This window comes from Pseudochaenichthys georgianus, chromosome 7, assembly GCF_902827115.2.
Source record: "Pseudochaenichthys georgianus chromosome 7, fPseGeo1.2, whole genome shotgun sequence".
NCBI classification, from domain to species: Eukaryota; Metazoa; Chordata; class Actinopteri; order Perciformes; family Channichthyidae; genus Pseudochaenichthys; species Pseudochaenichthys georgianus.
This window is the reverse complement of record NC_047509.1, coordinates 45130253-45145898: the sequence shown is the minus strand read 5'-3', so window position 1 is coordinate 45145898 and position 15646 is coordinate 45130253. Positions and strand designations below refer to the sequence as shown.

The following is a 15646-nucleotide window of genomic DNA, read 5'->3' as shown; positions in this document are numbered from 1 at the left end:
CTCATCGGACATTTATGAGAGAAATTCTCTAATGTCTGAGTGCAAGTGAATGCAGCACAAGAGGCACGTCTTGTAACCAGCTTGTAACCCCTCCCCCAGCCCTGGCGCGAGCGTTGAAATATGATTGGCGGCGATTTCATTGGAACGGGACGGCGCAAAACGAGAAGCATTCGGACCCAAGTACTGAAGGAATGAGGTATTTGCGGTCTACACTGACAGAGAAGAGACTGTCAGTGTGGCTGTACTCAGGCGTTTTGCTGAACAAGATGGTAATCGCCGCATTCAGCTGTAATACACGTCAACTTGATGCTCTGCTCACGGATGAGCATACACAACTGTTAAGATGATGACCTTACGTGTGTAAATATTTTTTTTTCTTTGTGGGGGTCTGCCCCCAAAAAACTGTTTTAAGTCCCGAGAAAGTCAAATAAGACGGTATGTAAAACTACACTGCCCAGCCAAAACAAAGTAACCACTTTGATTGAACTAGGCCAGTAGGTAAGGACATTCCACTGGATACTAACTGAAGTATAAAAGAATGCATGACTGAAGTGATGGAGACCAGGTTGAAGGCAAACAAAAAGAGGAAATAACAGGTCAAATCAAGCAAACCCCCCTCTCAGATTCCACAGCAACCAGAAGAACATAAAGACTGGCTGGTGATTTGATTCATCAGCATTTCATTAGCTGTGGATGAGTCCACTGACACGCTGACAATGCTCAGTTGCTGGTGTTTGTGAGTTGTTATGATGAGGCAAAGGGGGAGTTTGTTGAAGATGTGTTGGGCCTGAGGAACCTCAGTGGACACACAAGGGGGCAAGACATTTATAAAGCACTAATGGGAATGCTGAATGAAAAAGAGTGCAGCTGCCTTTATTCATAACTGCAGCTCTTACACTGCGACTCTGAGGGATCAAGCACAGACACAATAACAATGAAAACTGCTGCATACAGATTATTTTTGTTTTTGCAACCTCGTGTTAAGAATCTTGTTGCAATTGTTTAAAAGTTTGAATGACCGTAATAAACGGACCTTTGTCTTATTTAAAAATATTGTTCGGACCTTTACGGTTTGTATTTGAGTACCCCTGTACTAATGCAATCCTTGAGTTAAGCCACAGATACATATTCCGCTGTTCTGTCAGATACTCACTCTCTGAGATGCAGTGAGCAGCTCTCTCCTCTTGCCCTCCTCCTGCTTCACTTCCTCAGCTCCAGTGATCTCCATCAGTCTCTCCAGCACCATCTTCACTGACAGCACCGGCACCGGGACCCCCAGCTGTACGGCCTGACACCTCAGCTCAAACACTGTTCACACACAATACAACACATCCTGTAGTTCAGAGTTGTGGCATCATGTGGCACTGAGCAGGTAGCATCACTATAATCTCCTTTGGGGTGTATAAAGCAACCAAATGAGTTGAGTTGCCCAGAAGATAAACAAAGATGGTCATCATGAGAAGGTAATATAAAATCTGTCATGCCGGCCATTCAGTAAGTGACTTTTGAATTAGATATTGAAGAGTCCATACACACAACAAACACTGAGAAGTGCAGGCTCCCTTGCTTGTACTACACTTGTCTTCATAGTTGTGTAATTATTGTGTATGGCAGCAGGTGTATCCGGCTCTGAGTGTTTCAACTTTCGCCACAGATGCTGTTTCTCAGAGCTCGTCTCCACACTCACCCAGCAGTGACCCTGCCATGGCAGATGAGACGCTCTTAGACTCTGTCTCTTTCTGTTCTCCATTCCGTGTGTGGAAAATGTTGCACGGATCGGGATTCTACAAAAAAGGGTTAGAAAAAACAGTGAAGAAACATTACAAGTATATTACAGCAAGGTCAGAAAGTATTCAAATGTAACATATTACTTCATCATCAGCCCAACTAGTTCCTAGCACAAGTACATTTCCTGAGGGAGTTTAAGGACAAAGCAGCTCCCCCTGATGTTTAAGGCCACATCAAGTACTTTGCCGTACTTAGTTCCCAGCACTTAGTTCCCAGCAACTAAGTGCCGATCGCGTTCACACCGGAATAAGTTCCCCGAGGGAGGATTAGGCAAATGAAGCCGCTGACGTCACTCCTTCTTCTTCTGCTTTGGGTTTACTGGCAGGCCGCAAACCACTTCACGGCGTATACTACCGCCCGAAGTCCCCGGCCGGAAGACCCAGGAGTTAGGGACTGGCTTCAGTAGAAGCTGCTGGGACTCCCAGCAGCTTCTACTGAAGCCTTCCGAGTAAATCGCCAGAACGCCGACACCTCCTCATCTCCATGTTTTCTTTTGTGTTGCCATAAGTTAGTCTCTCTCCGTTGGTGCGCTGGGCTAATGCTAATAATGCTAATGCGAGGATAATAAAATGGCGGCTCTACAAAACATTTCAGAGTTTTACGGGGCGTGGTTTGCAATCGCCCAGCCAATCAGAACTGTGGTACTTTTCCCCCCCAGGACAATTACTGCAACTCCCTCCTGGCTGGTCTACCTGCATGTGCCATCCGACCTCTGCAGCTCATCCAGAATGCAGCGGCTCGCCTGGTCTTCAACCTTCCTAAATTCTCCCACACCACGCCGCTCCTCCGCTCCCTTCACTGGCTTCCGGTAACTGCTAGAATCCACTTCAAGACAATGGTACTTGCGTACCATGCTGCGAATGGATCTGGCCCTTCCTACATCCAGGACATGGTTAAACCGTACACCCCAGCACGTGCACTCCGCTCTGCATCAGCCAAACAGCTCGCTGCCCCCTCACTGCGAGGGGGACCCAAGTTCCCATCAGCAAAAACACGTGGGTTTGCTATCCTGGCTCCAAAATGGTGGAATGAGCTCCCATTGACATCAGGACAGCAGAAAGCTTACACACCTTCCAGACTGAAAACTCATCTCTTGCTTTTACGGTTATTACCCGTCCCAATAGGCGCTTTCACACCGGAGTACTTTTCCCAGGAATAGTTCCGATAGTTCCTGGGATTTTGCGTTCACACCAAAAAGATCTGGAACTAGAACTTTTTTTTGGCTAACCTTTTGCGAACCTTTTCACCCCTTTAGTCCCTGCTAGAGAGCAGGTACTTTCCTGGAAGAAAAAGGTTCCCATTTCTGATTGGCTGGGCGAATTGCAAACCACGTCCCGTAAAACTCGGAAAGGTTTTGTGAAGCCGCAATTGTATTTGCTGGCATTAGCATTAGCCCTGCGCACCAAGGGAGAGAGACTAACTTATGGCAACACAAAAACAAACATGGGAGCGGTGGAGATGAGGAGGTGTCGGCGTTCTGACAATTTACTCGGAAGGCTTCAGTAGAAGCTGCTGGGACCCCAACTCTGGGGACTTCTGGCCGGGGACTTCGGGTGGCAGTATACGTCGGAACACTGTACATCCTGTTTCAATAATTGCCCTCTACTCTAAAGTCGCATCTAAAAAGAACGCGATCTGATCTAGTTGTGTATATTTTGATATTTTTGCAAATTGAGGAGATGATAAGACAATCTCATTAGCTCCAGGCAGCGACAGAGGCTCACATATTGCATTAGGTAAAATAAAGCAGGCAAACATAACAGGAAGAATATGTACATTTGAATCCAATCAAAGAAGACATTACAACAAATAAAAAAAACTTAGATTTGTTTCTTTGTTACGTTTTTCTGTGTCAGCCGTTAACTTAGATAGATAAACTTAGCTATTGATATCGCAAACATGTCAGAAGAACCAGCGCATAAGAAAATAAAATACAGTCTAACAAAACTGAACTTCAACAACTTCAATGTCACATCCACAACTCCGGAGCCTGGCCCTTCAACCATAGAACCAGCGCAGCCAGATGAACCCCAAAGCAGCAGCTCTGCGACCGCTGAGACCGTCAACACCGCCGGCATCGTTGAACCGAAACAGGCTGGTTCCGACTGCGTGGAGGTTTGTTGTCGGGACATTGAGACGGGTAAAGCGGCACAGCTAATTGTAGACAAAAAGGAGACCGCTATATCGTTTGGGAAAAGAGAAAGGTACAGAGAGTGGTTAATTATTTGCAAAACCACTAAACGAGCCTTCTGTGAAATATGCAGATGTGCTGCTGTCAAACGGCTTGAAACTTTCTCCAAATGTGGTGACGACAGGTTTATAAATACCGTAGTTAATAACTGGAAAAAGTGCCCAAGCCTCTTGGACAGCCACGAAAAGTCTCATTTTCACAGAGTGTTTTTAAAAAAAAAGTGCGCTTACTTCAGTCGAACACCAGTCAACATTCAGCTTGTAAACAAGAGCATATTGAGAAGGAAAAAAGAAGAGATGGAGCAACTGCGCTGTCATACAGTGGGGCAAAAAAGAATTTAGTCAGCCACCAGTTGTGCAAGTTCTCCCACTTAAAAAGATGAGAGAGGCCTGTAATTGTCATCCTAGGTACACTTCAACTATGAGACAGAATGGGGGAAAGAATCCAGGAAATCACATTGTAGGATTTTTAATGAATTAATTGGTAAATTCCTCGGTATAATAAGTATTTGGTCACCTACAAACAAACAAGATGTCTGGCTCTCACAGACCTGTAACTTCTTCTTTAAGAGCCTCCTCTGTCCTCCACTTGTTAACTCTATTAATGGAACCTGTTTGAACTCGTTATCAGTATAAAAGACACCGGTCCACAACCTCAAACAGTCACACTCCAAACTCCACTATGGCCAAGACCAAAGAGCTGTCAAAGGACACCAGAAACACAATTGTAGACCTGCACCAGGCTGGGAAGACTGAATCTGCAATAGGTAAGCAGCTTGGTGTGAAGAAATCAACTGTGGGAGCAATTATTAGAAAATGGAAGACATACAAGACCACTGATAATCTCCCTCGATCTGGGGCTCCACGCAAGATCTCACCCCGTGGGGTCAAAATGATCACAAGAACGGTGAGCAAAAATCCCAGAACCACACGGGGGGACCTAGTCCATGACCTGCAGAGAGCTGGGACTAAAGTAACAAAGGCTACCATCAGTAACACACTACGCCGCCAGGGACTCAAACCCTGCAGTGCCAGACGTGTCCCCCTGCTTAAGCCAGTACATGTCCAGGCCCGTCTGAAGTTCGCTAGAGAGCATTAGATGATCCAGAAGAGGATTGGGAGAATGTCATATGGTCAGATGAAACCAAAATAGAACTTTTTGGTAAAAACTCAACTAGACGTGTTTGCATCCAAAGAGCACCATAACTACTGTGAAACATGGGGGTGGAAACATCATGCTTTGGGGCTGTGTATCTGCAAAGGGACCAGGACGACTGATCCGTGCAAAGGAAAGAATGAATGGGGCCATGTATCGTGAGATTTTGAGTGACAACCTCCTTCCATCAGCAAGGGCATTGCAGATGAAACGTGGCTGGGTCTTTCAGCATGACAATGATCCCAAACACACCGCCTGGGCAACGAAGGAGTGGCTTCGTAAGAAGCATTTCAAGGTCCTGGAGTGGCCTAGCCAGTCTCCAGATCTCAACCCCATAGAAAATCTTTGGAGGAAGTTGAAAGTCTGTGTTGCCCAGCGACAGCCCCAAAACATCACTGCTCTAGAGGAGATCTGCATGGAGGAATGGGCCAAAATACCAGCAACAGTGAAAACCTTGTGAAGACTTACAGAAAACGTTTGACCTCTGTCATTGCCAACAAAGGGTATATAACAAAGTATTGAGATGAACTTTTGTTATTGACCAAATACTTATTTTCCACCATCATTTGCAAATAAATTCTTTAAAAATCAGACAATGTGATGTTCTGGATTTTACTTTCTCATTTTGTCTCTCATAGTTGAGGTATACCTAGGATGAAAATTACAGGCCTCTCTCATCTTGTTAAGTGGGAGAACTTGCACAATTGGTGGCTGACTAAATACTGTTTTGCCCCACTGTATGTGTGGGCTGGACCTGTATAGTTTAATTGACAGGAAAGGAGTGAGCAGAGGGTAGAGTTGTCCATTCTTGTTCTGTTTTCTGTGACTATCTTCCTCACCATGCTGAACAACCTCTCAGACTTTCAGTTGCGCATGCTACTAAAGAGACGCGTTACCATGGAAACCAAACAATGGTGTAGCTGTATTGAAGTCCGAGTGGAAACAGTAACATTTGGAGCGTTATGTTAGAATGAAACAGGTCGTGACTCACAAATCAGATTTAGTCAGAAATCGGGAGAAATGCGGGAGAAATATGAACCCGGGAGGAAACCGGGAGAGGGCAATGAAATCGGGAGTCTCCTGCGAAAATCGGGAGGGTTGGCAAGTATGTAACATACAACCGCACTTTTTGGCCCCCCCACTTCTGAAATGAATCCGGCGCCGCTGGTTTGCGGCCTGCCAGTAGAGATGGGCGAGTCCTGAATCATCCGGATCCTAGTAATGAGCTGGTCGTGACGAGTCTCCCCTCTCCATTAACCCGAGTCCTTTGAGTCCTACACCTGGTGACGTACAAATTAAAACTATAAATTGCATCACTCGCTACCCTCCTTATAACATGTAAAATCACATTACATCGTACCCCAGTCCATTTGCCTAGCCTTTAGCAAGTAGGATAGCTGCCAGAAGTTATCGTTTGGCTCAGGGGACGCGGATCAGTGAAACTTCCTGCAGACTCGTGGGGACTCAGAGACGTAACCGTAGCAGATCCAGAGATCCAGAGATCCAGGCAGACTCATCATGCACGACTCACTGAATCATGGGAACTTCCTTCACTTCCTGCAGACTCGTGGGGACTCAGAGCCGTAACCGTATAGCAGATCCAGAGATCCAGACTCCTCATGCACGAGAACTGGGAAGTCATTTTACTTAGGGGGTGCGGACAAACGTGGGGAGAGATTTCAACAACAGTAACATGAAGTTTTTCAAATGTACACCATTCGCAGCCCCGCCTCCAGCACCCCTACTTCCCGCGGCTATTGTGCACGAGTCAACAGCGGACTCAGAGATTCGCAAATCGTGACTCGCTGTGCAAAACATAGCAGACTCGTGCGGACTCAGAGCCGTAACCGTATAGCAGCAGATCCAGAGATCCAGCAGACACGTCGTCATGCACGAATCAACAGCAGACTCAGATTCACCAAATCGCAAAATAACCCTTTTTTTTGTGATCAACATTTTTTATTAAAGCAAAAGACACTGTGTAGCAGAGGTTAATGTAACGTTAGTTTAATATGCTCGTGAAATGCAACAACTTTTCGGGATCTGCACAAACTGACTTTGCTGACTCATATGACTCAAAGGACACGTATGATCCGGATCTCTTCAATGACTGACTCAGAAGACTCCGAGTCCGTAAAAGGATGCGGATTTGCCATCTCTACCTGCCAGTAAACCCAAAGCAGAAGAAGAAGAAGAAGTGACGTCAGCGGCTTCATTTGCCTAATCCTCCCTCAGGGACTTATTCCAGTGTGAACGCGATCTGCTCTTTAGTTCCAGGAACTAAAGAGTTCTGATGAACTAAGTACGGCAAAGTACTTGGTGTGAAAGCGCCTTGTGTGTTATGTAGCTTTTTCTTCATGTAAACGGTCTTCAAAGTCACAAACCCTCAAAGTACACCCTGTAGCGAGTAAAACTCTAACACAGAAAATACCTGTCTATGTATGTATGTATCTAAGTATGGTGACGTAACCATGCCCAGGTCCAAATGGACCAATCCGTGGAGCTCCTCACACACACTCACTCACTCAGCCTTATCTTCTCTCAGCCACGGCTCCGTGGATCTCCACTCACAGTTCGCCACACTCACGTGTGTGTGCTCAGGCTGAGTTCTGCTGTGTCTCGCTGACTCCACGCAGCAACCAGGAAACGACACCAGTAACCCAGCTCACACTGTCCGCTCCTCGAGCCTCAAAGGGCGGGGCAGCGAGCCCCGCAACGTCCCGCCAACACGGCACCCAGACCCCCGCGCAGCATTCTCATCTGTTTGTCATTACTGGTGTCCTTTTCTGGTTGCTAACGCCATTGTAACACATAAACACACATCAGTGAGCTCATAGGGAGGGGGGGGCAGGAGCTCCAACAAGGCGTGTAGGACAGAGACACAGACTATACAGAGATTCTGTATGAGAAACGTGATATGTGAGTTTGGAACATCGAACAATGTAAATCTATTCTAGTAGACCTCAACAATGGAATTATGATCAGTAGAACCAACCAACCCACAAGCATTCCAGTAAGGGACCTTTTCTTTTAGCCACAATGGAAAGCAGAATATTTTTTCACAACTGCCAATCAAGAGGCAAAGGAGTCAAATGGCCAGAAGAAGATGCATATCGTTCCATTCAGTCTAATATTACACTACAATTTATTTTGTTTGCCCACTAGAGGCATTTTTATTAAACAGAGATGACTTAAATCATCTGACTGTAAGGACATGTCAATTGTTATACACTTCTTCATCATTCCTGAGGTTAGTATTGAAAGTTATTCTTTTAATGGCTCGTTGTTCTTCATTGGCTATGCAGCCCAGCAGGTTCTGAGGTCCACTCACCCCCCCCCTCCATGAGCAGGCTGCCCAGGCTCTGCTGCTGCCCCAGCAGCTGCAGGGTCTCCTCCTGCAGCCTCTCAGCCTCGGCCTGCCTCCGCCTCTTCACCACACGACCAGCTGGGAGTTCAACAGCAGAACAAACAACACTTAGAATGTAAAAAAACTTCTTATTGACACAGTTTCAGTATTTGAGAACAGTTTACCACATTGTTTAAAGTTATGGCAAAACTAAGCAAGTTGTTAGATGTTGGCAGCGGTGTAATGAAGTACGTTTACTCAAGTGTTTTACTTAAGTAGGATTTTGTGGTAGTTGTACTTTACGCAAGTATTATTATTCTACTCTACTTATACCTCGACTACTACAATTTGGAAGCTAATATTGTACTTTTTACTCAACTACATTTATTTGACAAAATTAATTACTGGTTACTTTACAGATCCATTTGTATTCAGATTCATATTATTAGCTAAAACAAAATAAACTCATAAATAAACTATGTATAATTATTGGTTAAGATATCCAGCAGCAGTATATAAAGTAATTAAAATGTGCTCCTCCTTTAACATCTGGGATAAACACATCAAAGCATCAATAACTATAATTCACTAATTTAATATATACGTCATTTTACTTTTGGTACTTAAATTATATTTTGGTGACAATTATTGTGTACTTTTATATAAGTAAGATTATAAATGCAGGATGTTTACTTGTAAGAGAATACTTTTACACTGTAGTATTTCTACTTTGAATGAAGTAAAATCTGTGGTGAAAAGTAACTAAGTATCGTTACCGCTTGCAACGATTGTGAAAACAATATAATCGAAATAAAACGATTTTTTTTAATTATTATTATTTATCTAAAAAAATATATATATATCATTTTTTTTATTAGTTTTTCAATTAAATTAGACTTAAAGTTCAGGGTAATCAACTGTTAAAACATACAACACCTTTTTCTTTCAATAAATTGATGTTTTCAAAGTAAATGGATAACTGTTTTTAATAATCGTGATATCGCATAATCGAGCAGCCCTACTTTATACTTCTACTCCACTACATTTTTGAAGCCGATTGTGTACTTTTGACGCACTACAATTATGTAACAGATGTATTTACTAGTTAGTTATACAATACTTAGCAAACACTTTTAAAATGGGATTATTCGATAAAGATTAAACCATCCAACATTATATATTTATTTATTTTTGAGCTTTTCACATGTTTACAGTCATAGATAATACAATATTATCTGTAAGCCTTCTGTAGTTAACAATACAATCACAAATCAAACGTAAATATGTGTGGATAATACAGAGGCAGGCCTCAATGACCTTCAAACATGCTATAACATATAGAAAGAACATAAACACGAACAGGGTTATGGGGTCAAACATTATATTGTAATGACTAAAACGACGAGTGGGTAAACAGAAAACTAATTGGCAGCTATTTTTAAGTTTTTAATTTCACAGTTCCAGCTTCTTAAATGTGAAGATTTGCTGCTATTGCTCAACATATTTGTGTTAATATTTTAATATTTTACTCCTAATACTAGTACTAGTCTAAGTACATCTACCTAATAGTACTTAAATACTTTTACTTAAGTACCATTCTGGAGGCAGTACTTTTACTTCAAATTGAGTATTTTTACAGTGTGGTACTTGTACACAAGTAAAGAATCTGAATATGTTTCCTGAGTAAAATATCTGAGTACTTCTTACACCACAGATTGTTGGCCCACTTGTTAATTAATAGATGGCATCATATTTACGTACACAAACCTGTACCTTCAGATGGCAATCTTGTTGACTAGTAAGGTAAAGGGGTGGTTCTCTTGAAGGGTCCTGTGGAGCGGCCATTATCTTTAAAGCCTGTACAAACGTATTATTTAATATGGAGCACCGTGAATAATAACTGAGTTCAACCGTCAACTCACCGAGGAGGCTGGACAGAGTCCTCTTCTGAGAGACCGATTCACACGAGGCACTCAGTGACATTTTACCTACAAAAAAATTGTATATACTCTTCGAGACAAAATAGACTTTAAAGTCCCTTGTAACCAGTACATCAACAGTTTTAGAGGACTATTCCCGAGTAAAAATAATTCATGCTGCTGTGGTACTGTTTCGGTTCACGTACTCCTCCATGTTTCTCCTCGCGCTCTTCTCTCCCATTGGTCGGAGCTACAGCCAATCATGATAGACCATTCGGCTGCGGTGCGAACATAAAATAACCCGGAGTTAAATTCCTGTCAAAGCTTTTCTTGTAGAAGCTTGTTTTAAAAGTTCAGAAGGGCAGTGTCATTCTCTGGATAGCCATATTTAAAAAAGAGACATGTGAAACTAATTTATCACCCAAAATGTGCCAGGGAATTAAACAATAGATCAATATGCTGTCGTCCAAACCTCCCTTCAGAGTGTGCTGCTACAGAATTGATCACACCACATAACAGTCTCCTTCTGTGTGTTGGATACTATGGTTGGATAACAGGAAGGTAACATTTGTGATATGCCTAATTTGTCCAAGCATGTCAAACTGAATTTAACTCACATAATCAAGAATTGTCTATTTCCTTGTTGTTTTATTTAAAGCTAGAAGTCAATAGTTAATCATTTACCTACCACCTGTCCTCTGGACCCTATCCCTTCAAACCTCCTTCAGACTATCGCTCCTGATATTCTACCGTTTCTCACCCATTTCATCAACACTTCTCTAACTTCTGGTCACTTTCCAAACAGTCTCAAGGAGGCAAGAGTAAACCCTCTCCTAAAGAAACCCACTCTCAACCCGTCAGATGTTATAAACTACAGGCCTGTCTCTCTCCTCCCGTTCCTGTCTAAAACACTTGAACGTGCTGTCTTTAAACAACTCTCCTGTTATCTCCTACAACCTTCTGGATCCACACCAGTCTGGTTTCAAGGCAGGTCACTCCACAGAAACTGCTCTCATTGCTGTCACTGAGGAACTGCACACTGCTAAAGCAGCCTCCCTCTCCTCTGTCATCATCCTGTTGGACCTGTCTGCTGCATTCGACACAGTGAACCATCAGATCCTCCTTCACACTCTCCAAGAACTTGGAGTTTCAGGCTCTGCACTTTCCCTCCTCACCTCATACCTCAAAGACCGCACCTACAGGGTTACTTGGAGAGGGTCGGAGTCCGACCCTTGTCAATTAACTACAGGAGTCCCTCAGGGCTCTGTTCTTTGTCCCCTCCTCTTCTCCTTGTACACAAACTCGCTCGGATCTGTCATTAGCCCGCATGGTTTTTCATACCACTGCTACGCTGATGACACCCAATTAATCCTGTCCTTTCCCCGCTCAGAGACCCAGGTCGTTGCACGCATCTCTGCTCGTCTAGCTGACATCTCTCAGTGGATGTCTGCTCACCACCTCAAGCTCAACCTTGACAAGACTGAACTGCTTTTCCTTCCGGGAAAAGATTGTCCCTCTCTTGACCTGACAATCAACATCGGCACCTCTGTTGTTTCCCCGACTCAGACTGCAAGGAATCTGGGTGTGATCCTAGATAACAACCTGTCCTTCACTGCAAACATCGCTGCTACAACCCGCTGCTGCAGATACACGCTTTACAACATCAGGAGGATGCGTCCCCAGCTGACCCAGAAAGCCACGCAGGTTCTGGTCCAGGCTCTCGTCATCTCACGCCTAGACTACTGCAACTCCCTCCTGGCTGGTCTACCTGCATGTGCCATCCGACCTCTGCAGCTCATCCAGAATGCAGCGGCTCGTCTGGTCTTCAACCTTCCTGAATGTTCCCACACCACGCCGCTCCTCCGCTGCCTCCACTGGCTTCCGGTAACTGCTAGAATCCACTTCAAGACACCGGTGCTTGCGTACCATGCTGCGAATGGATCTGGCCCTTCCTACATCCAGGACATGGTTAAACCGTACACCCCAGCGTGTGCTCTACGCTCTGCATCAACCAAACAGCTCGCTGCACCCTCGCTGCGAGGGGGACCCAAGTTCCCATCAGCAGAAACACGTGGGTTTGCTATCCTGGCTCCAAGATGGTGGAATGAGCTCCCATTGACATCAGGACAGCAGAAAGCTCACACACCTTCCAGACTGAAAACTCATCTCTTTCGACTCCACTTCGAGCGATAGAATTACTAACAAAGCACTTATATACTAATAAAGGACTGGCTTATCTAAAGCCAGCTGAGTAGCACTTGAAATGTTTTTGCTCTATGAAACCTGATGTACTTATATGATTCTGTTTTCTTCAAGTTTGTATGTTGTTGGTCGAACGCACTTATTGTAAGTCGCTTTGGATAAAAGCGTCAGCTAAATGCAATGTAATGTAATTTGTGTGTCCCTAAAAGAGTTTGGGATGTTTCATTAATTATTTTGGAAGGTAATGGCTTTGATAATTAAAGTGGGCTCCATGTACATTTTCTGAACACATATCTCTGAATTGTTTTTCACTTTGTATCATCTCTTTCTGTCAGGATATTATGTTTTCTTCAATGTAAATGGTAACAGGGCGTTGCTGTAAAATAGCATGTTTGCTCAGCTGATATGTGTATTTAAATAAAACAGTTCGGTGTTCATTATTATTATTATTATTATTATTTTTGTCTTCCTTACTTTACTTTGTTATTTAGTTCTTTTGTTTTCCTCTAATGAGTGTTATTACTGTTATTTTATTTTGTTGTTTTATTTTACATTCTCTTGCACTATTGTATTTGTTTTATCGGTTTCCTTTGTTTTACATATTCACGTTGCGCTGTTGGAGGAGCCTGTGACTTAGTGTGCACATGACAATACAGCCTTCATCGTGAATCTTATCTGGACAGGATGCGTCCTGTCAGTGGATTATTATTATTACTATGGCATTTAATGTAGTTTGTTCCCACATGTAACTCCTGTAACTTGGTAAATATTAAATAATGCGTCGTATTTGAGAAGACGAGGAAAGATTGTATGTGAAATATTCATTTGTTTTACATAACCAGGCTTGGGGAGTAACAGACAACATGTAATGGGATTGCGTAATAAGGGTATAGAAAAAAGGATACTGTATTCCCTTACAGTTACATAAAAACATATGTTAACAGATTACTGTTACATTTAAACAAAATGGGGAATTTATAGCAGAGTTAGGAAATGACTAAAAACTAAAAGAGCATCTCGTGTTTGTTGTTAAGGATCAGATGTGATCTCTTCTCTGTAAGCTGTGCTGTTCTGTGGGACAATGCTTTAAGAGTGAATCTATACGCCTGAATCTGCTTGATGGTTTTAATAATAATAATAATAATAATACATTTATTTTGGGGGGCGCCTTTCATAACACCCAAAGACACCTTACAGCGTTACAGATTTACAATGTTACCTTACAAATTAAAGCAGTGGATTTAGTGAAGTATCAGCCGGGGTAAGACAAGACAAACAACAGGAAACGGACTACAAAAGGACACAGGGTACAGATTATAGAGAAAATGCCAGTTTGAACAGGTGAATGTGTTTATGGAATCAGACTGTCAGGTGTGTCGTTTTCACCTTCTTTGCTTCATTTGTTCTGTTTTTAATTCAGCAGGTGAACCTACATGTTCATAACATAGTGTGTGTGTGAGCTTAACTGTGTGTGTTAAACTAAAACAGAGCATTTTCTGTCAGCTCAGGTTTTATTTCTGCTTTTTTAAACTGTACATGTGCTCATGTGTTTCAGCGTTGCGTTGGTGTGTAGCTGCTGCCGGAATCTGCTGAATATTTTCCTATCAATAAAATCATTGATGATCCTGAATATGCTGCGATATTAAAGTAACCCTCCCAACCCTGGCTATGACTAGTGCACAGTGTAAACAGCAGGTACGTGAGAGGCGTGTCAGGACAGGTGGCTGTAGTGCCCCCCCCCCCCCCCCCCCCCCCTCTTCATAACAGAGCTGACCTGTGTCTGAAGACCTGAAGAGGAAGTGTATTTATATGGTGGGGGAATTCCTTGCTCAAATTCACAGTTGGGTTCAAGAATAAGAAGTTGTTGAGGATTAACGTTGTTATGAGCCAATGGGATTGTGACTCAGTTGAGAGTTCCATAGTGAGTGCCGTATCCAGATGTCAGCGTGACGTGAGCGTGCGCAGCGTGCTGCATCTTGCCCTCGGTGCGTCGGAGTGACTCCTCACTGTCAGCCGCTCCTCTCTGTGTTCTGGAGACCCCAGCCCTGTAGCGCGGGCAGCGGGACAGCTGTCTCACGGGAGCTGGTGAAAGGAACTCATGAAAAGTTAATGCAATGTGTCCTCATGAATTTTTAACAGGACTCTCTTCCTATTGTGCCGCTAATGTGCAGGGTGGTGATATACACAGGAGTGCTGATGCACAGGCTGAGTGCAAGCCTCACCCGCTGCCAGCAGCATGGAGAACAACACGCAGGGACACCTTAGAACACACGCACGCACACGCACGCACACACACGCACGCACGCACACATACCATGTATACATCACTTCAGGGGACATTACATTGACTTACATGCATTTCCTGGAGACTTATCCTAACCTTAACCATAACCAACACATGCCTAACCCTAACCCTCAACCTTACCCTTACCCTAACCCTCAACCTTACCAAGTTTTCACCCTAAAATGAATGATTCCCCTTATGGGGACCTCCAATTTGTCCCCATAAGGGAGGGGAGTCCCCACTGTGTAAACAGATTTAGGTCCCCACAAGTATAGTAATGCTAGGCCACACACACACACACACACACACACACACACACACACACACACACACACACACACACACACACACACACACACACACACACACACACACACACACACACACACACACACACACACACACTATTTATCAAAAGATGAGTTTGTACAGTGGGGCAATAGTAAATGTCAGATTTCTTGCACCTTTGAAGTTAAAAAAGAACATGTTTGTGACTCAAGGTGAACATGACCTAAACACATTATTACACATAGGTGAACACTCAGATTGTACTGCAAATGCAATATCTTTAACAAATGTGCTTTCCACAAAATGTTGTCAGTTTTAATATAATTTTTTTAATATAAAAGTGAATACATTTTTGAAAAACAGCATTTAAAAGATTGACCAATCATATTTAGATCGTTTTAGAAGTTTAAACGTTTTCTACAACGTAGTCCTCTGTGTTTGTGTACAGTATGCACTAATTACACACACGCAAA

At 43.3% G+C, this 15646-nt stretch overlaps 1 protein-coding gene across 1 annotated transcript in view; it reads right to left on the bottom strand.

The window, feature by feature from the left end:
- Positions 1 to 11899, bottom strand: part of LOC117449257 (Fanconi anemia group A protein-like) — an 85629-nt gene extending 73730 nt beyond the window's left edge. Inside the window, exons 1-4 of the mRNA XM_071203865.1 lie at positions 10403 to 11899; positions 8468 to 8579; positions 1688 to 1785; positions 1154 to 1308 (exon numbers count right to left, since the gene is read on the bottom strand). Of these exons, the coding sequence (XP_071059966.1) occupies positions 1154 to 1308; positions 1688 to 1785; positions 8468 to 8579; positions 10403 to 10463 (426 nt within the window). The 5' untranslated portion in view covers positions 10464 to 11899. The remainder of the gene's footprint in view (positions 1 to 1153; positions 1309 to 1687; positions 1786 to 8467; positions 8580 to 10402) is intronic.
- Positions 11900 to 15646: the final 3747 nt, after the last annotated feature.